The 23304-nt window shown below is 38.9% G+C and overlaps 1 protein-coding gene across 1 annotated transcript in view; it reads left to right on the plus strand.

The window, feature by feature from the left end:
• Window positions 1-23304, plus strand: part of LOC117375310 (potassium channel subfamily T member 2) — a 73001-nt gene that overhangs the window by 22785 nt on the left and 26912 nt on the right. The window contains exons 5-11 of the mRNA XM_033971608.2: window positions 3240-3288; window positions 3605-3664; window positions 8153-8227; window positions 8761-8844; window positions 9749-9843; window positions 12102-12282; window positions 16792-16956. Coding sequence (XP_033827499.1) covers window positions 3240-3288; window positions 3605-3664; window positions 8153-8227; window positions 8761-8844; window positions 9749-9843; window positions 12102-12282; window positions 16792-16956 — 709 coding nt within the window. The remainder of the gene's footprint in view (window positions 1-3239; window positions 3289-3604; window positions 3665-8152; window positions 8228-8760; window positions 8845-9748; window positions 9844-12101; window positions 12283-16791; window positions 16957-23304) is intronic.

Raw genomic sequence — 23304 nt, forward strand, 5'->3', positions numbered from 1 at the left:
TTTGTTGGGAAAACACTAATACAGTGTTTATGCACATTTGTGAGCTGAACGCAATGGTATGCAAATCAAGGCACTCTCTCACAAAATGGCTCTCTAGCACCCTATTCAAATTTCATTTTCAAAAATTCGTAGAAGACAAGCGATTTGTCGTGGACGTGTGAAAAAATTCACAGGGGCCTTATTTGTGATGGGCCATAATGTGAGAAAGTCACATGACTGTAGCTGTTAGGGTTTAGGAGAAAAATAATGGGTGGAAAATGCGTTTCCATTCTTCTTATTAGGCCCGAGCCTGGGACTCCGTCCCGGCGAGGGACTCATTAAAACCGCGTCCGAAACCCGGAAAATGGCAAAAATCAAGTAGTAAACACGCCCCGACATGGCAGTGAGTGGTGTCAAAAATTAGAACTCGACGAACTCTAATTGTCACAAAAGACCCCGAGAAAAAATAACGAAAGATGACTCGGTAGCGCCACCTCAAACTTTGATTTTCATGGGGCCAATGAGAGCCCGCCTCGGAAAAAAGTCGACGTAAAAATCCGAAACTCACATCAAAAAATAGTACATGTCGGGACATGACAAAAATGATATTATGGCCCCGCCCTAAAATGTACAGGAAGTCGGCCATATTGGATCAAACCCGGGAACGACAAAAGTGCACACCCTCACATTCAGGACATTTTCTCGCCCAGTTTTCATCACAAACACTTCAAATTTGGCCAAATCCCTCTAAACCCATGTGTGATTAAAGATTAACAATTACATTTTGATTATGACTTTGGGTGTGGTCAGGGTGAATTTTCAACAAAATCGCAAATTTTTGCAATATTTCAATAAAATATTTATCTTTCACACATTTTTTGTTGGGAAAAGGCTAATACAGCGTTTATGCACATTTGTGAGCTGAACGCAATGATATGCAAATCAAGGCACTCTCTCACAAAATGGCTCTCTAGCGCCCTCTTCAAATTCCATTTTCAAAAATTCATAGAAGACAATCGATTTGTTGTGGACGTGTGAAAAAATTCACAGTGGCCTTATTTTTGATGGGGCACAATGTGAGAAAGTCACATGATTGTAGCTGTTATGGTTTAGGAGAAAAATAATGGGAGGAAAATGCGTTTCCATTCTTCTTATTATTATTATTATTTTGGTCGCGACTTTGAATCCACTTTTGACCCCCTGAACGTTAACGAAAAGTCAATTTTATTGGACCCAAAATTCAAGGTTGGTGAAAAAAATTTTATTTTAATGTTCAAAAAAATTAACGTATGAAAATGACTCAATAGCGCCACCTCAAATTTTGAAATACATTGCGGCAATGAGAGACCATTTTCATCGTAGACAAATGAAATTTGGTACAAACATAGAACATGTCAAGACAAGTAAAAAATTATATTATGACCCCACCCTAAACCCTACAGGAAGTCGGCCATTGTGGGCGGAACCTCATTTTTTCAAAATTTTACCTGTCACATTTGGATTTTTTGCGCCATGGATTTTCATTCAAGAATCTTGCAAATTGGTCAAAATGAACTAGACCCATGTGGGATTATAGGGAACTGTCTTGGATTTTTCTACATCATAAAATGTGGGTGTGGCCAGCCTGCAAAGAAAAAAGCAATATTTTGAACTATTAAATTGCGCGTAACTCACACAGTTAGTGTCCTATGTCCCGGCAGGAATATACTTTTTTATTCAAACTGTTGATCTGAACACATAGATATACAATTTACACAGGTCAGACAATAAATTGCTCCACAGCGCCCCCTTGAACTTCTGAATTGGACCAAACAAATTACTCTGACATAAACATTTGAAATTTGGCATGGACATCCCTATTGCTATACTTAACAAAAAAGTCAATGACACCATACCTCTATTTTCAAAGGTGTTGCCATGGCAACGTCTGACATTTCTCATTGAAATACATGGGTTTTGGATAACTGGAATGAAAAATTATTACTTTGTCATAGACCATTGAAATTTGGTACACATATTCCTCTCATCATACGGAACAAAAAAGCCAATGAGAACATACCTCTATTTTCAACTATGTTACCGTGGTAACATAATAAATGTGTCATTGAAATGAATGGGGTTCAGAGTACTGGACTTTGTTGTAGACTAAATAGATGCTCTACACTCATCAAACTATGGCCTAAAATTCAAAATTGGCAAAAAAATTAGAATTCTCATGTGCAAAAAAATTAATGTGTCAAAAAGACTCAATAGCGCCACCTCAAAATTTGAAATACATTGCGGCAATGAGAGACCTTTTTCATCGTAGACAAATGAAATGTGGTACAATCATAGAACATGTCAAGACAAGTAAAAAATTATATTATGACCCCACCCTAAACCCTACAGGAAGTCAGCCATTGTGGGCGGAACCCCATTTTTTCAAAATTTTAACTCTCACATTTGTAGTTTTTATGTTGTGGATTTTCATTCAAGAAACTTGCAAAATGGTCACAATTTACTAGACCGTTGTGGGATTATAGGGAACTCTTTTAGAATTTTCTAAGTTGTAAAACGTGGGTGTGGCCAGCCTGCAAAGAAACCCGAAGTTTTTTGAAGTTTCCAATGGCCCGTAGCTCAAACATGCAGTTTCCTATTTTCCGGCATTAATATACATTTTGTTCAAAATCTTGATCTGAGTGCATAGTTATGCAATTTACACATATCAAATATTACATTGCTCCACAGCGCCCTCTTGAAATTTTTACATGGCACGTAAAAAATTACTTGGTCGCAAACATTTGAAATTTGGCATGGACATCCCTATTCCGATACTGAACAAAAAAGTCAATGACACCATACCTCTATGTTTAAAGGTGTTGCCATGGCAATGTCTGACATTTCTCCTTGAAATACATGGGTTTCGGACAACATGGATGAAAAATAATTATTGTGTCATAGGCCATTAAAATTTGGTACACATATTCCTCTCAACATACTGAACAAAAAAGCCAATGAACACATACCTCTATTTCCAACAATTCAGGCGTGACAATGTCATAAATGGTCTCATTGAAAAGAATGGAGTAGTATTACTCAGTCGCTGATTTTGGGGGGAGGAGTGATGTAAGTGGGAACGAAAGGCAGGATCTCCACGGTGGCGTGTACCCCGCGGTCGCAAGGGGTGGCGAGGGCCTTTATCACTGCTTGCAGTTTTAATTATTATTATTATTGTACTGTATTTCTTGTCAGATTTCAACATGTATTTTATTGTCTTTCAGGAAACTAATCATCTGGGTGGATAGACCTCTACCACTCTGGGCCTTGCAGGTTAGAGAGGCTGTTTACGTTGCATATCCATACACTACCATACAAATAGCTGAGTGTATGTGGCCCTCTATATCAACACACAGCTGTTTGCACTGGGCCTTTACATAGTGATGAATACATACACAAGTACACAGCTCCTCTCACAGATCGTCCCTGGATTCACTTTCAGTCGTTCCCTGTGTAGTTCAATCATCGCACTCCCACTGCTCTCGCCCACGCTCCTGTCTTCTTTGTGTAGAAGACTCCTAATTTCTGTCTGCGCAGGTTTCTAGGTTCCTCTTTGTGACTTTTACTGTGTCTATGCTTTTTCATGCAGGTTCTTGTGGCATTTATCAGCTTCTCAGAGACAATGTTGCTTCTATATCTAAGTTATAAGGTAAGTTAAGGTGGATTTTTGGTCATTACATTCATATTGTTGCAAAGCATGGTTAATCAAATGATTGCTTTAGGAAGAGCATGGAGCCAATCCAGATATGCTAATTACTGTTGCTAGTGTCAACCTTTGCGACCCAGCAAGGAAAAACAGATATTCATTAACTGCAATTGTAAAATAAGTACTGACAACATGTAAAATCTATAAATAACAAGTTCTGCTCTTTCAGACAGGCACATTAAATATATTTCTTTGCTTTAACAAGAGACCACTGGGCCTTTTTGTGTAGTTTTTGTATACTTCCTCTCAAGAATGCGCATAGAAGGCTAATATTGAATAAAACCCTGGCTCAAGACCTGGACAAAATAATTGCTGTAAATTTTGTAGATTGTTTTTTAGTCTTTAAAAACAAATCTACAACGTTTTACAGTTTCAATTGACACTAACCCTCTGCTGTGATTACTGTACACTCATCCAGAAGACAATACTACATTTTCACACAGAATAACAATCACTTCACAGACTGCATCCTATTTATACACCACACTGTATCACGTTAACATTGATACACCAGTGTTGTCAAGAGCTTATACTGTAAGTGTTACTTATGTGGATGTTCTGCATATGTATTAGGCCCATTACAGTAATTTATCATTCGCTACATGGAAGATCCATCCATCCATTTTCTTCCGCTTATCCGGGGCCGGGTCGCGGGGGCAGCAGTCTAAGCAGGGAATCCCAAACTTCCCTCACCCCAGACATGTCCTCCAGCTCCTCCGGTGGGATCCCAAGGCGTTCCCAGGCCAGCCGAGAGACATAGTCCCTCCAGCGTGTCCTGGGTCTTCTCCAGGGCCTCCTCCCGGTGGGACATGCCCAGAACACCTCCCTAGGGAGGCGTCCAGGAGGCATCCTGAGCAGATGCCCGAGCCACCTCAGCTGGCTCCTCTCAAGGTGTAGGAGCAGCGGCTCTACTCCAAGCTCCTCCCGTGTGACCGAGCTCCTCACCCTATCCCTAAGGGTGCGCCCAGCCACTCTGCGGAGGAAACCCATTTCGGCCGCTTGTATCCGCGACCTTGTCCTTTCGGTCATTACCCAGAGCTCATGACCATAGGTGAGGGTAGGAACGTAGATTGACCGGTAAATCGAGAGCTTCGCCTTCCGGCTCAGCTCCTTCTTCACCACAATGGACCGATACAGCGACCGCATCACTGCAGATGCTGCACCGATCCACCTGTCAATCTCCCGCTCCATCCTTCCCTCACTCGTGAACAAGACCCCGAGATACTTGAACTCCTCCACTTGGGGCAGAGACTCACCACCCACCCGGAGAGGGCAAACCACCTTTTTCCGGTCAAGAACCATGGCCTTGGATTTGGAGGAGCTGATTCTCATCCCAACCACTTCACACTCAGCTGCAAACCGCCCCAGTGCCTGCTGCAGGCTCGATGAAGCCATCAGGACAACATCATCCGCAAACAGCAGAGATGAAATCCTGTGGTTCCTGAACCAGACCCCCTCCGACCCCTGGCTGCACCTAGAAATTCTGTCCATAAATATAATGAACAGAACCGGTGACACAGGGCACCCCTTCCGGAGTCCAACATGCACCGGGAATAGGTCTGACTTACTGTCAGCAATGCGAACACAGCTCCTGCTCCGGTCATACAGGGACCGGACAGCCCTTAGCAAAGGGCCCCGGACCCCATACTCCCGGAGCACCCCCCAAAGGACACCACGAGGGACACGGTCGAATGCCTTCTCCAAATCCACAAAACACATGTGGATTGGTTGGGCAAACTCCCATGAACCCTCAAGGACCCGATGGAGAGTATAAAGCTGGTCCAGTGTTCCACGACCGGGACGAAAACCACACTGCTCCTCCTGAATCTGAGGTTCGACTATCGTTCGGATTCTCCTCTCCAGTACCCTGGAGTAGACCTTACCGGGAAGGCTGAGGAGTGTGATTCCCCTGTAATTCTTATACAGAGGGACCACCACCCCGGTCTGCCACTCCAGTGGTACTGTCCCCGACCGCCATGCGATGTTGCAAATACGTGTCAACCAAGACAGTCCCACAACATCCAGAGACTTGAGGTACTTGGGACGGATCTCGTCCACCCCCGGAGCTTTGCCACCGAGGAGCTTGCTAACCACCTCGGTGACTTCAGCCAGGGTGATGGACGAGTCCGCCTCCGGGTCCCCAGTCTCTGCTTCCTCCTTGGAAGACATGACGGGGGGATTGAGGTGGAGTATTCCTTCCACCACCCGACAACATCCCCAGTCGAGGTCAGCAGCTCTCCACCCGCACTGTAAACAGTGTTGGTGAAGCACTGCTTCCCCCTCCTGAGGCGTCTGACAGTTTGCCAGAATTTCTTTGAGGCCGTCCGATAGTCCTCGTCCATGGCCTCCCCGAACTCCTCCCAACCCCGAGTTTTTGCCTCTGCAACCGCACGAGCCACGGCACGCTTGGCCCGCCTGTACTCATCGGCTGCCTCAGGAGTCCCACGAGCCAACAAGGCTCGATAGGACTCCTTCTTCAGCTTGACGGCATCCCTTACTTCCGGTGTCCACCACCGGGTTCGGGGATTGCCGCCGCGACAAGCATTGCAGACCTTACGACCACAACTACGAGCGGTCACGTCGACAATAGAGGTGGAGAACATGGCCCACTCGGAGTCCATGTCTCCAACTTCCCCTCCTTTTATTTTTTTGAGGAGGAAACAAACATTCTAACATAGAACAGAAAACTGCAGTATATGGGGCCCTTTTTTATAATATTATACATGGAAGATATAATATTATATTAAAGGGCCTCATATACTGCAGTTTTCTGTTCTATGTTAGAATGTTTGTTTCCTCCTCAAAAACATATCCGGAGTTGCGTTTTGTTTCATTCACACATGTTTAACACACAAATCCTGTATTTTAGGAGTTCTTCTCTCAAACAGAAAACTGTCTGTTCCACCTTGTGATGTCATGTGGCAATACAGGAAGTGCTCCACTGTGTTTTTAAACTCCATACACCTTCACTAGAAAAGTAAAAACGTAGCTGTTAAGTCAAGTATTCCAGTCATCTTCCATTCATGTAGAGGTGACATTGCTCGGCTGTAGTCTTCAATTGGACAGCTCCTGAGCCCGTCCCGGGGCTGTCTTAACCCCCTTCTGTTATCAAAGTAGATCAATCAGAGTCACAGATAGGCCCCTGTTGTTGATCCAATGGGTGGCCCATCCATCTCTGTGACTGCTCTGCTTTTGATGTACTTGACACTGTAAGCCTATGAAGGGCTTGCGCTGCAGATTACTCCGGAGGCTAGCCATGGCCTTAGCATTTAGAGCCCACTGATTCCTGTGGACAGCTCTGCGCCTGTCCACCTACGCCATGGCCACATTCAGGTCAACAGCATAAAAAGCAAGCAGCAGACACATAAAGAAGCAATGGCTGACGTCTTAATTGGGCTGAAAGTGGAAGCTGAGTAATGCCACAAAGGGCCTGGGGGGTTGTATAACACATGTCCTTTATTGCCTGTTCTTGGAGCACAAATGTGGTCGATTTTCCTGCTGTACTTGCCAATCGTTCAGGTGATGTGGTAATCCCCTAAGGTGGTCATGACAATGGAGTTCCCCTGACCTCGCTGTGTTCAAGCAAAATGGCGGCAAGCTACATTCTGAAAAGATGAAAGCCAACAAAAGCGTGAAAATGTGGATGATCTTTAACAGAATTATTAAAGGTGCACTGTGTAACTTTTCTGGTGGTGTGAGGGTTTGTCACTGGCTTGCTATTCTTTTGCTTGAAGTGCTCTGAAGTATGGCATTAAACTCATATACCTTGTATGTATTATAGGTGTCATTCTGGCTCAAACATTCTTACTATGAGCACTGTCCACAAAGCTGATGTGTAATTTGGCCTGGTGGTGAACCTGTTTGTTTCTATGGGTTACACTTTGGAACATTCCAGGCAAGGCAATGGCAGATCCACTACCTGAAAAGATTTGGTTATCTCAAAAACTACCTTCCATCTGAAATCTTGTCATTTTCAATTTCAAGGACCCATAACCCATTAACTCACTGGTTCTCCAACTGTGATCTTGGACGCAAAGAGAGTTTTGAAAAGGAAAGAAAATTGCTATATCAGCTTTCTTTGATTCTTTTTATTATGTGGTTCTCCCCAATCAGTCTAAATGTTTTAAATGAGAATCATCATGTTTAATTTTGAGAATCAGAAGTTTCAGTTTTGTGTGAAGTAATTGCGGTGTCTGACTGATCATCAAAACTCTCAAGGGACACACGACTATGAAACCACTGCATTGACTTATATTGGTGATTCAGAATATCCTGGTGTTTTAAAATATGTGAGTGCCATTAGGAGCTATTATCTTTGATGATGATGATGCCGTGTTCACAGATTTGTTGAGGTGGGGGTAATGTGGTAATCCCACAGGTCGTCATGACAATGGAGTTCCCTGACCTCACTGTGTTCTGACATGTTTCCAGGGCAACGTCTGGGAGCAGGTCTTGCGTGTCCCGTTCATTCTGGAGATGATCAGCGCTGTTCCCTTCATGATCACTGTGAGTTGTGCATACATGTTAAAGATGCACTATGAAACTTTCCTTATGAAGAGTACATTATTGCTCAGTCTGGAATGTTCCCCAATATGGCTTTACATTTATTTGTCTTAATGTGACAAATGCACAGATCTTACCTGTAACACACTTGCTTGTCTCCATGCAAAAAGATAAGTTTAATGCCATACTGTGGTACATTCGAGGCAAAGCAGTAACATCCCCATGCAATCAAGAGTGGGAATCTCAGCATGCATTACTCAGGGGTCCCGCTAATTATTTGGGCACATTGCAGGTCAAAATTATACATTTGCTGCTATGTCCAAAGTCATTTAGTATTGTATATTAACTTCATGTTTTAATTACTTATTTACTTACTACTTACTACTCGAGTAATGTTATTTACTTAAAGTTATCTCTCTTGTGTACATTTTTGACTACTCACCTCTGAATATGCTGCCAGTCTCCTTTGAGGCTTCTTGAAACTGTAAACAACATTTAAAAAAATAAAAATAAATACATCTTTTTCTTCTTGACAGGTGATATTGCCCTCCTTTAGGAATCTCTTCATCCCAGTTTTCCTCAATTGCTGGCTGGCCAAACATGCTCTGGAGAATATGATAGTAAGTACAGCACCATCCCCTATATCCAATTTTCTCATTATTATTGTCTCAACATCCCTGCCATGTTGTTTTGTTGGCATGAGATTGGCAATTTCTTTTGCAGCCGTTTCAATACTGCAGTTTTATGTAACGCTGTGCTCTGAGGTAATTCAGTCACAAAACATTTATGCTCAAGGTGTGTGCTGTTTTGTCTCTGTCTGAAGGATTCTTGTAACAACTCCCTGTTTGCAATTTGATGTTGATTTCATCTCAATATTGGGACTTTTCCATCTGCATTCTTAATTTCAAGATAGGACACTGTGAAACTGTAAAAAAAAAAAAAAAAAAAAAAAAAAAAAATGTGCAAAATTTCAGCAAACACAATTATTCAACAGAAAATACATTTTTGTATTTTCATTATTTTTTTAATATATATATTTCTCTCTTCTTACGATTGGGGAACTATGGCTCAGTTAAATAACAAAAATGTATTTTATAACTTTGTGTAATCCCTCAATCGTCTAGGTTGGATCCATATCAAAGGAAATATGATATTTTTTTGTGTGTGTGTAAAATATGAAAACAATGTCTCAATCATCCAGGTTGGTTCCATAGCACAAGAAAATTGAATTCTGTTAATAATTACTTACTTTTGTCTTCATGTTACATCTGATGTTTTTCTTTTACATTAAAATTTTATTGGCTCTATACATTTTGAGAAAAACTATTCCTAAAATGGTCAATCTCAGTATGAACATCCAATATATTATAATGTGATGCATAATTTCAGAAACTACTTTACATTTTAATTGAATTTACTGCTGGATAAAACAGAAGCAAGGAATATTAGAATATTTTATGATTTTATGAGCCAGTTGTACATTAAGCATGGAGTACCATTTTCATGTTGTTATTATATTTGCAGAACGACCTCCACAGAGCGATTCAGCGCACCCACTCAGCCATGTTTAATCAGGTGGTGATCCTCATCAGCACGCTGGTCTGCCTTATGTTTACATGGTGCGTATACCACACAATGACACTCTGGGAATCTCGAGGAGAGATTCCATCTGGACACCAGGAAATAGGTTTTCACTGTTTCTCTCTGAGGTACAGGTGGGAAATAGTAAGACAGCACATAAGAATTGTTCTGGAGCTGAGAGGAAAGCGACAGCAACAGGTAATTGGTAACAGTGAAGGCAAGATAGCGCTTCTAAATGACAACTAGTGATTGCACAAGAGCAGTGGAGGTGATGTGTGAAAGCCGCTGATAATCGAGGAAGTCCCACACATGGAGTAAAACGGGAACATTAATCACATGACATCACAGCATTCGGAAGTATGAAATTGAGCTGCAGAGGAGGTCTGAATACAATGGAGGAATTTACAGTTAAAGGATGTACGTAAGATATAAGTTTATAAGAGGGGGATCCATCATCTGATTGTCTAAAAAGAAGGTTATTGCTTTGCCTGGAATATTTCTCAATATGGTAAAAAATCATTTTTTTTCACTTTTTCCATTCCAGGTGTTCTTATTGCCAAAAAACACCTTATTGTCTCTATGGAAATTGTAGGTTTTGTTTGCCATTTTGTGAAACATTTCAGGCAAAACAACAACATCTCTGTGGAGAAAAGAAGGCTTCAGACCCTTCACTTAAAAAAAAATCAAAATGTGAAAGACTTGGTTTATTGATCATATATCTGTAATTACTGGGCTTAAGCACTTGAAATAAAATAGGTACAATATCCTCACCGTCAAAACAAATGAACTAAAGAGACAGATGTCTTTTTAGCTCTGTCTCCTTATGAAAAAATGTGTGTATTCAATCATGGAGGTAATGTATCGTTTACAGGTAAACTGACATTAAGCCATGCGATTAAGATCATCGATTAAGTCAATGTGTTGGCCCAGTCCCCACCAAAATGAACTTTAGTGGCTTTTCTTGTACAATATATCTTTATCTATTTAAATCTATATACCTTACAGAAAGTAAGAGAGTTATTTTCAACCCAGCAATTGGTAAGAATGAGGAGATAGTTAGTTTAGTGCACCTAAATGCTGACTGATGATAGCACAAGATCAGTGAAGGTGATGCGCGCCGTATGGAAGCCACTGATCCAAGAGATCCCACACATGGAAGAATTAAGCAGTTTGAATGTACTAAGGCTGACATTTATCTGGCTGATCAATCCTTCACAGATCCCCATAATACGCACACTACAAATGGCACGTTTATGTACAGTACATTCATGTGTTTGCACAGGCCTGCCTCTTATTGAGTGAAAGGCTTATATTTTAAATGTCAAGTGTTATACAAAATGTTGAATATGGCAATATAAATGGGAAAAAGCCTGGACAAATAATTTAACATTTTCGATAGAAATGACATATCTTTACAAAAAAATAGAGGAGGTTAATGTTAAATACGGTGTGTGACAAATAATAGATAAAAAAGTTGTTATTCTATGTTAATATTTGGTTTTAGATGGTAAAAAATATGTTTTTTTGATCAAACTCAAACATAGCACTATGACATGACATATCCAATCAGTGGTGGAAGAACTACCAAATTTTATTGCTTAAATAAAAGTATCACATGAAAAAATATACTTAAGTAAAAGTATTAAAGTACCTGTTTAAAAATGTACTTAAAGAGTAAAAGTAAAAGTATTTTACACAGATTTTGAGATCTAATAAAGCTTCAAATGTCTTGATTTTGATAAAGATTTGTGCTGAATTGATTTTTTTCTTTTATTTGTATATTTTTTTGCTTTTTGCAGTTGGCTCAAACTGTTAAAAATAAACCCCTCAGACTTTTCTGCAGGTTTCAAACAATAATAAAATATGTTTTTACTTTTCAGACCTTCAAAATGTTCAGAAATATTGGAATAAAAAGTACAGATACCTGCCCTCAAATGTAGTGAAGTAAAGTACATATACCAAAAATGTATACTTCTGTGTACTAAAATGTATACTCTCTTTTTGGTGGCTTTTGTGTTTTGTTTTGTTTTTTTGTAATGAAATATCCACAAGGAAAATCTGCAAATGTGGAAGCTCCCCCATCGGTGTTTGTGATAAGACCCTTGAACTCACTGTATTACAATATATATATATATATATTACAATATAAATCTGCTTGAAAGCATTAGACATTGTTCCAGACTATATTGGTTTTACATCGTGTATCCATGGACACCTGCATTGCTCATTACACAGCCTCTTCATTCGTCAAGCCCTCTTCACTGAACTGTCCTTGCTCTTGTCTTTTATTTTCCAGTATTTGTGGAATCCAACACCTGGAGCGGGCGGGGAACAACTTGACACTGTTTGATTCTCTGTACTTCTGCGTGGTCACGTTTTCTACGGTGGGCTTTGGAGATGTCACACCCCAGATCTGGCCCTCACAGCTCCTGGTTGTTATCATGATCTTTGTGGCACTCATTGTTCTGCCTATCCAGGTGAGACACAAAATAAGATGGTGACGTTATTTAGTCAGTACTACACCAGAGCCATTTACATTATGACATCACAGTCGATTTGACAAATGCCATTGTGAACTACTGTATGGCCATTTTACACTGGTTTTATGCACAGTGTATTCAGTCATAATCATATCTGTGTATATAAATGGACATAGCTACCCTGGTACCCGCCACATTCCAAATAGGAAGTGATCATGGGCTCGCTTTGCCTCCCTCAACTCTGGCTCCTATTTACATTACATTGAAAAATTGTCACCCCTCTCTCTGTAACTGCTGCAGTGAGCCTCGTCATTTTGGTCTTAAAATGTTTGTATTAACCCGCTCTACATGATCCTGGTGTTTTTATTTTGCTGTTTTGAAATTCAAGATATGAACATTAAAAACAGACAAATCAGGCAACTTCTTTCCCAAGGTCGTTAGCGTTAGCGACAGGTTTGATTGACAGTGTTGCAAAGCGTCTGCTCCATGCTAAATCAGTGGTGCGGGCGGGAAGGGGTGTTACCTTCAACCGCTCCAAATTCGGCTCAAAATTCGACTCCAAATTCGACTCCAAATTCAGCTCCAAATTTGTCCCTATAACTGCTAACCTGAAAAAGCTTCAAGTGACTGGAGCCGAATGCCACGGGTGACGCTATCTAGTAAAATCTCAAACAGTTAGCACGGTAAAAACATCACCGATTGGAAAAGCATCTAAACAAACAGTAACAAATCATAGTAATCACCAGATACTTTGACGTTTGCTGTGAGTGAGCATAGTCCTCGAGTTATTGTTCAATATATGTATATCGTTCAATAAATACATTTTTGGGGGTCAACATTTATCGTAGTACTTTTTCTTTGTACTCTTTTTGTACTATAAGATTTGAGCTGTAGACAGTTGAATAAATACATTTTTGGGGTGGCATGAATTTGTTTCAGTATTATCGTGTGTCGTCTATATTTTTTTCAGCAATATATCGGACTTCAAAATGTGTTATCGTGACAGGCTTAAGTGAGCATATGACTGGCAATTCAACACCAGGGTGAGCCTTACTGACTGAGGTTATAAAATATTGCAACTTGTCTCGCTCAAATGTAACTTCTCTATTGAAATGAACTCTCCCTATTTGCGTTTAAAGATTTACAGCACCACTTTTCTCCGTCTCCTTCTTTTTGTCGCCAAACTCCCCAGATCTTTCCTCTGTCATCTTCTCTCACAGATGCTCTGTCTATTGGGAGCTAACAAAAGAGAGATAGTCACGTGTTCTTTGTTCAGGGATGCTGCTTGATAAATGCACGGCAACAGTTGTTTGTCATACTTGCTTGTGTGCGTCTTGCAAACGATCTGACAAAACAAGAGGTACTGTGGGGTTATTGTGCACCTGTTTTCTGAGAATAGGCTAAAAAATAATTGCTTTTGACTCTGTGTCGGTGCAAATTGTGTGTGACGACAATTCATGTCTCTGTTGGCTATTTTAAAATGGTGTCGCCGTCGCCAGGCCTTCAGTTAAAGTAGGTGTACATCCCACACACGCTAAACTGGCCGTTGACTTGCTCTCACATTTTCTTTAGATATAAGCAAGTGTAAGAAAGTAAAATAGAATACAAAGGTGCAAGAGAAGTTGAACTTTTTAAGACCTTTTCATCACACCTCAAATATATGGTTTATTTATGCAATTTAGTCATTTATTTCTTTTACTTTGGTATGAAAAAGCTTATCCTAATTATGGCTCTCCTAGCACATGAGCTAAAAAGGTTACATGCAATGCTAATTTTTTGTAAATTGGTTCCATTTACAGGGTTAATTCTATCACTTCTATAACTTCTGCTCAATGTTACTTTTTCTCTTTCCTATAATACAAATTCACATTTACCTAAGGCACGGAAATTCAATTGGAAAACTCATGACTATTCAGTTTAATACTTTCAGGCCCCAATGTTGCCAGAAGCCCTCCCCGCCTCAGTCCAAACAATCATTATGGCCCAGGGCTAGCCTTATCCTCTATCTAGGCTCCATTGTATTTAGATGTTATAGTCTCTGTAGGGAAATTTGTCCTCTGCATTTGACCCATTCCTGAACCAGTGCTTCTTTGCAGTGAGGCAGTATTCAATCACGAGCATCCATGGGTTTGAGAGTGATGAGATGTCAGCACTGTTGTCATAGCAATTACTAATTCAAATTGGAAAAATCTATCTTTTGGATGCTGAAAATTACTCTCAATTGTGGCATGACACTACAAGCACACATTTTGATCAATCTTCCTGTGTGGAGAGAATGAATAATGTTTTAAGCGCTTTTAATGATTGTAGCATATTTCTGGAACAATATCCTCTGTAATCTTTGCATTTGTGGTATAGACTTGCCGGGGCACTCACTCTCAGTCTCTGTACCATCTCTGATCCATAAATACCCCTTGACATTTTGATACCGCCCCCCCCCCCCCTTCATGAGTGTGGTCATTCATCTGCTAGACTCAGTCCTGCTCTGACCGTTCACCGTGGAGACAAAGACCATATCGGGATTCAGCTTTTATCTCTCCTCTTATCACTTCAACACTTGTCTCTTCAAAATAAGCCAAGCACGATTTCTAGAACCGCAAATATAAGCATCACATGTCAACCATATCATCTATTGGCTTAGATAAAAACACTAGGAATTATTTTGGCTGGTTTGCTGCGTATTGTAAACCACTATCAATGTAATCGTAGCAACTGTTCTGGAGATAAAGAGCTTCATTATAGCTGGCAAAGAGTTCAAGGAACAATGAAGACGCGCTCCAGTCGAGCACATTCATAAATAGAATTGAATAAAAATAGTCTGAATAATTATTATGTTACGCAACAATAACACATTATTAACTCATAGGCTCATAAGAACTAATTCAGTTCAACATATCTTTATCTTTAGCAACATTTTCAAGACGTAAACCTGATTAACTGTTGGAGTAATTACCCAAAATGCATGTATATCACTAATCATCTATTTATTGTTATCACACAAGGAAAAAAACAGCAAAGTTTTCTCTTCTTGTCAGTGTTTTGTGACTTGAGTTATAACATTTGGTCATACCTCTGCCGTCATTTTGTGGGAAAGTGGAAATAGTTAAAAGACCAGAGCATTGTTTGAAATGGCTTACAGACAGTGAGACAGAGTTACATCATCTCAGCAGGAGCGGGACCAGAATGTCGAGGTTATGGTCTTGGGATATAAACAGCAGATGCTATTCTAGGCAGGTTTTGCATTTTCTACCTGTGTTTTGAACCAAATGATCTCAGCTATCTGCATGTATTCCAAGAACCATCCATTCAGGGATTATGCTGCAAACCAAAATACACAGATATTTGTAGACCAAAAGCAACGTGTGAATATACTTAAAACACTTTTTACATACAAAGATACTGTATTCCAAATCTGTTGCTATTATGTTTTTATGAGACACATCTTGAACAAATCTGACTCACCAATTAAGCTTTTTTAAATAATCCACAAATAATGTTAATGAAAGCGCCTCACAGCATCACACATTACTATTCCTACTATTCTCGCTGTTACTGTGAATGAATTAAGGAATCACCTTCATGTTTTATTTATTTGTTTTCATTTTGTCATTCATTTTTGGGCCACTGGGCCTTATTGACAGGAAATAACAAAAACAAATGTGGGGAGAAAACTGTTGGAGAGAGAGGGAGAAAAAAGTGTCCTTGCATGTGTGCTGCAGCTCTACCACTGGCTGCAGTTACGATTAGACTAATAAATGACATGTAGGCAGCAAAATCATCTCACTTCTTTCTTAGTATGGTCTCTGATTACTCACATTAGATTTTGTGGTTTGTGTCCATAAATCAGATAATAACCCGATTTTGTTGCGCATGTTAGCGACCGAGTCATACAACTACATTTTCTGTTTAATCCTTTTCCCTGTGTAATCCAAATTACAAACCAAATTTGTTTTATTTACACAGCACATTTTAGTTTCCAACATTCTGCACAGTAGTTAATATCTAAAGACAATATATTCTATTCACCAGTTATTATTGATCTAATAAAACTAGTAAGACCAAATAAGAGCCACTAACAATAAATTATAATTTCAAATTCTAAATAAAAAAATAAATAAATAAATACTCTGAATAAAATATATCAACACTATAAAATGAGCAAAAACCAGAGCGTTCCAGAGAATAGCAGCTAGCACTTGCCTCATCTATTCAGATAGTGCTCATTATATACAAATACTGTTCAAATCAGTCAATGGCTTTTCCTAAGTGTTTTCTCCATCATCTTATGTGGTGTTGTTGTTGTTGAGCATCCTCAAGCACCCTTAACTAAATCGGCTGCATCACTATGGCTTTGTAATCTATCGAAAACACACTGCTAATTAAACCAAAACACCTCGTGGCACGGCGCATTGTCCCATTCTAACCTGATATTTTTCTGTGTCTCAGCCAACTCAACTCAACATTTCCCCATCTGTTGAAAGTGACTGATGTGTCCTCTGCTTGCAGTTCGAACAGCTGGCCTTTTTGTGGATGGAGAGGCAGAAGTCTGGAGGAAACTACAGCCGCTACCGGGCCCAGACCGAGAAGCACGTGGTCTTGTGTGTGAGCTGCCTCAAGATCGACCTCCTCATGGACTTCCTCAATGAGTTTTTCGCCCATCCCCGGCTCCAGGTGTTCGCTCTGTATACAGTCGTTATGTAGGAGGACAAGCTAATGAGGTGTGGGAGAAGAGCGTGCCTATAGACCCTGTAGTTTTTTTAGTTTTAGACCCGAGCCTGGGACAACATCCCGGCGAGGGACTCATTAAAACTGTGTCCAAAACCCCGAAAATGGCAAAAAATCAAGTAGTAAACATGCTCCGACATGCCAATGAGTGGTGTCAAAAATTAGAACTCGATGAGCTCTAATTGTCACAAAAGACCCCGAGAAAAAATAACAAAAGACAACTAGCGCCACCTCAAACTTTGATTTTCATGGGGCCAATGGGAGCCCGACTCAAAAATTTGAAACTCACATAAAAAAAATAGTATATGTCGGGACATGACAAAAATTATGTTATGGCCCCACCCTAAAATGTACAAGAAGTTGGCCATATTGGATCAAACCCGGAATTGACAAAAGTGTACACCCTCGCATTTAGGACATCTCCTCACACAGTTTTCATTACAACCATTTCAAATTTAGCCAAATCCCACTAAACCCATGTGTGATTGAAAATTATCAATTACATTTTGAATATGACTTTGGGTGTCATCATGGTAAATTTTCAACAAAATCGCAATGTTTGTAATATTTCAATAAAATATTTCTCTTTCACACATTTTTTGTTGGGAAAATGCTAATACAGTGTTTATGCACATTTGTGAGCTGAACGCAATGATGTGTAAATAGTGGCACTATTTCACAAAATGGCTCTCTAGCGCCCTCTTCAAATGTTATTTTCAAAAATTCATGGAAGACAATCTATTTGTCGTGGACTTATGAAAAAATTCAAAGGGGCCTTATTTGTGATGGGGCACAATGTGAGAAAATGCATTTCCATTATTATTATTATTATACTTACGGCTTTGAGGCTATTTTTGACCCCCTGAACATTAACGAAAAGTTAATTTTATTGGACCCAAAATTCAAGTTTGGCGAAAAATGTATTATTTTGATGTTCAAAAAAAATTATTCTTTCAAAATGACTCAATAGCGCCACCTCCAAAATCAAAATGCATCACGGCAATGAGAGACCTTTTTCATCATAGACAAATTAAATTTGGTACAAACATAGAACAAGTCAAGACAAGTAAAAAATTATATTATGACCCCACCCTAAACCCTACAGGAAGTAAGTTCTGGCCAAGTGTGGCCAGAACCCAATTTTTTCAAAATTTTACCTCTCACATTTGAATTTTTTGCGCCTTGGATTTTCATTCAAGAAACTTGGAAATTGGTCAAAATGAACTAGTTCCATGTGGGATAGGCTACTCTCCTGAAATGTTTTAAGTCATAAAAAGTGGGTGTGACCAGCCTGCAAAGAAAATGTTTTTTGAAGTTTTATGGCCTGTAACTCAGACATGCAGTGTCCAATTTCCCGGCATTAAAATATGTTTTGTTCAAAATCTTGTTCTTAATGTATTGATATAAATTTTCATAGGTCAGACATTATATTGCTCCACAGCGCCCCTTGAACTTTTGAATAGGAACAAAAAATTACTTTGTCAAAATCATTTGAAATTTGGCATGGGCATCTGGCTTAACAAACTGAACAAAAAAGCCAATGAGAACATACCTCTATCTGCAACCATGATACCGTAGTAACATAAGAAATTAGTCATTGAAATGAACCGGGTTCATAGTACTGGACTTTGTTGTAGACTAAATAGATGCTCTACACTAATCCAACTATGGCCTAAAAATCAAAATTGGCAAAAAAAAGTGTATTTTCATGTGCAAAAAATGTATGTTTCAAAATGACTGAAACCCAATGACAGAACCCAATTTTTTTCAAATTTGTATCTCTCACATTTAAATTTATTACACTCTGAATTTTCATTCAAGAAAATTGCAAACTGGACAAAATGAACTAGGCCCATGTGGGATTATAGGCTCCTCCGACGGCTCCTCTGGGATGTAAAAGTCCGTCCTGTGACCGAACATCCATCAACGACCACAACCCCTGAAAAACAAACTTCTATGAGCAAATCTAAAGTTTGAAGTAACACTACTGGAGTATACCGTTTTGGTGACTCTTCCCACTGTGAGGAAGTCTATAAGCAGAGATGTGTAGTACTCAGTTACATTTTACTTTTTGAACAACCGTATCTTTACTCCAACTTAATATTTAGTTTGAAGTAACAGTAAACAAGTGATAAAAGCTTTATGTTGACAATATGAAATGATCTGAACATTTGTGTTTCTTACACCGCTCCTTCAGTAGTAGTTTCCACAAATACTTATTAGTATGAATACTCTTTACTACTTAATAACTTTAAGAATAACCCAAGAAATTTGTTAATACAATTTGTGGCCAACTCTAACCAATTTGCACGGACATGAAGGGAGCAACATTTGACTCTCACAGTTAGCTAATAACTACTAACGTTAAACAGAATATATTTAATATTCTATATATAAATTAAATGTCTAAATGTAGGTAAAGTGTAGTAAAAAAGTAAAGTCATCTGACCTGGGACATGCTGAGAGCTGAAGTGGCTGAACTTGAAGCCCGTTGAGTTCAAGATCTGCTGAAAAACAAAGGAAGAATCAGCCGATTATCTTGATGCTATTAGCTAGTTAGCTTAGCTTAGCTTCTCTCTCCGAGTGCAGAGAGAAAATGGCAGAAAATTGGAATGTAAGGGCTTATATATGCAACTATTAGCAACCATGGAATGTATCTGGTTACCATGACAGCGGTTAGCTTGTTTTGATTTAATTTTAGGTTTGTTGTTATGGTTTTACATTGTGAAAAGAGCGCTAAACATTGTCAATTCTTGACTCACATGTGGGTCACTATATAATCTCAGGGACTTCTGCTGGTGTATTTTTGCCTTATGCTCATTATATGCAAGGTTTTCTTAATTTTAGCTAAACAAATGACAATATATTCCCTTCTTTACCGTTAACATGTATCAAATTGGTTAAAAAGTTTTAAGTAACAATCAACAAGTGACAAAAGATTTATGTTGACAATATGAAATGATCTAAACATTTGTGTTTCTTGCACCGCTCTTCAGCAGTAGTTTCCCCAAATACTTATTAGTATGAATACTCTTTACTACTTAATAAGATTAAGAATAACCCAAGAAATTTGTTAATACAATTTGTGGCCAACTCTGACCAAATTGCACGGACATCAAGGGAGCAACATTTGACTCTCACAGTTAGCTAATAACTACTAGCATTAAACAGAATATATTTAATATTCTGTATATAAATTAATTGTCTAAATGTAGGTAAAGTGTAGTAAAAAAGTAGAGTCATCTGACCTGGGACATGCTGAGAGCTGAAGTGGTTGAATTTGAACCTGGTTGAGTTCAAGTTCTGCTGAAAAACAAACGAAGAATTAGCCGATTAGCTTGATGCTATTAGCTAGTTAGCTTAGCTTAGCTTCTCTCTCCGAGTGCAGAGAGAAAAATGGCAGAAAATTGGAATGTAAGGGCTTATATATGCAACTATTAGCAACCATGGAATGTATCTGGTTACCATGACAGCGGTTAGCTTGTTTTGATTTAATTTTAGGTTTGTTGTTATGGTTTTACATGGTGAAAAGAGTGCTAAACATTGTCAATTCTCTACTCACATGTGGGTCACTATATAATCTCAGGGACTTCTGCTGGTGTATTTTTGCCTTATGCTCATTATATGCAAGGTTTCTTAATTTTAGCTAAACAAATGACAATATATTCCCTTCTTTATCATTAACAGGAATCAAACTGGTTGTCACTTATGTTGAATAAATAGAAGTCTCACCAGCCCTGCACCTATGACTTTTCCCACTGTGAGGAAGTCTATAAGCAGAGATGTGTAGTACTCAGTAATATTTTACTTTTTGAACAACCGTATCTTTACTCCAACTTAATATTTAGTTTGAAGTAACAGTAAACAAGTGATAAAAGCTTTATGTTGACAATATGAAATGATCTGAACATTTGTGTTTCTTGCACCGCTCCTTCAGCAGTAGTGTCCCCAAATACTTATTAGTATGAATACTCTTTACTACTTAATAAGTTTAAGAATAACCCAAGAAATTTGTTAATACAATTTGTGGCCAACTCTGACCAAATTGCACGGACATCAAGGGAGCAACATTTGACTGTCACAGTTAGCTAATAACTACTAGCGTTAAACAGAGTATATTTAATATTTTGTACTTAAATTAAATGTCTAAATGTAGGTAAAGTATAGTAAAAAAAGTAAAGTAATCTGACCAGGGACATGCTGAGAGCTGAAGTGGCTGAACTTGAAGCCTGTTGAGTTCAAGATCCGCTGAAAAACAAAGGAAGAATTAGCTGATTAGCTTGATGCTATTAGCTAGTTAGCTTAGCTTAGCTTCTCTCTCCGAGTGCAGAGAGACAATGGCAGAAAATTGGAATGTAAGGGCTTATATATGCAACTATTAGCAACCATGGAATGTATCTGGTTACCATGACAGCGGTTAGCTTGTTTTGATTTAATTTTAGGTTTGTTGTTATGGTTTTACATGGTGAAAAGAGCGCTAAACATTGTCAATCAGTCGCTGATTTTGGTGGGAGGGGCGATGTAAGCAGAAACAAGAGGCATGTACCCTGCGGTCGCAAGGGGTGGCGAGGGCCTTCATCACTGCTAGGAGTTTTAATTTATCTTATTATCACTTGAGTATCTTGAGTTACTGTACAAATGACCTATGTTCAACAATTTAGAGTCTCTTTCACTCAGTTACCCTTTTTCCAGTATTTTGTCCAGAAATTATTATTATTTTGAAAGCATTTTAAAGGATTCGTTCTACATCCAAAAAAATAATTGCTGTAGAGTAACTTCAGTATTTATTTTTTTCCAGTTTAAGAATAAATGCCACACGATTTCGCTATGCAGACTCATTAAATCTGTTCAAGTAAAAGAGATCAGTTATTTTTGGGGAGTAAAGAGAATATTAATTAATCATATCCCTTTTAGTTCTTTCTGTTGAAGTAGGATAAATGACTATTGTATTGGTGGTGGAAATTATCTTGTGTTCCATAGTGTGTCTATTAATCCGATGCACAAAAAAAAGAAAATGTGTTTGTGCTGGCTTACTGTGTATTAAATAGGCTATCATTATAATCATAGCAACTGTTCTGGAGATAAAGTGAATCATTATAGATGAGTAAATCGTATATAAATGGACAAAAAATAGCCTGAATAAACATCAGTTCCTTATAGTTGCACAGAAATAAAATGAGATCTTAATCTTTTGAGTACGTCTTCAGCAAAGCATAAGACAGAGATAGAGAGCTCGGACTAAACCTGCGATTAAAGGGCCCGTAATACACTATTCTGATCTCTGTTATAATGTTTCCTCATCACAAACATACTTGGAGATGTGTTTTGTTTCATTCACACATGTTTAACACCAAACCCTGCATATTTAGGTTGAGTTCTTCTCTCAAACAGAAAACACTCTGTTCCACCTTGTGATGTCATGTGCTAATACAGGAAGTGCTCCACTGTGTTTTTAAACTCCATACACATTCACTAGAATCATTTGAATGATTTTAGACCTGGAATTGCCAATCTCTACTGAACTAAAGCTAAAAGGAGCTGTTAACCTGAAAACTACCAATAGATGCATCACAAGGTGGAACAGAGCATTTTTAGCTTTGGAGATGTAGACGGATTAATAATAAAGGATTACTGAAACATGTGTGAATTAAACAAAACACAACTCTGGATATGTTTTTGAAGAGGTAGCAACATGCTAATGTGACTTACAGCTCACAAGAGTAAACTTTATGCAACATAGGACCTTTAAGAGGTAAAAGTGCACAAAGATGAGATTTTTATTTTTATTTTACTAACCCGTTAGATAGATAGATGTTTTGGGTAAGTATTTGGAAGCCATTCTACAATAAAACATGATAACCTTGTAGTTAAGACCTCTACAAAAGAATACCTCAAATGTATGTGGGACTCCTTTCAATCTCTGTGTTGTATCTGTTATATTTAAACAATATTACTTTTGTTTGCTCACCCTCCCATACTTCTGTCTCATTTTAAAGGACACAGGAGACTGAAATGTCCTGATTGGCTTTGCTCTTTTAAAATAGGGTTGGAGTTAATCCAGCACAAAGCCTGAATCACACTGCTGTCATATTTGGAGCGGAGCAGATGCATGCGTTTGTGCTCCAGGGGTCTGCCCATGTGTGCAAATAAATGTGTAATATTGTTCAAGCATTAGGTTAGGCCAAATCGTTGCATAATATGATGTGATCCCCATTTCCACAATAGCCAGAATAAATGGTTGTTTTGCTTTGCTTAAAGGCTCTGCAAACACAATATTTTTCACACTTGGTCTTG

The sequence above is a fragment of the Periophthalmus magnuspinnatus genome, chromosome 8 (assembly GCF_009829125.3).
Source record: "Periophthalmus magnuspinnatus isolate fPerMag1 chromosome 8, fPerMag1.2.pri, whole genome shotgun sequence".
Taxonomy (NCBI): Eukaryota; Metazoa; Chordata; class Actinopteri; order Gobiiformes; family Gobiidae; genus Periophthalmus; species Periophthalmus magnuspinnatus.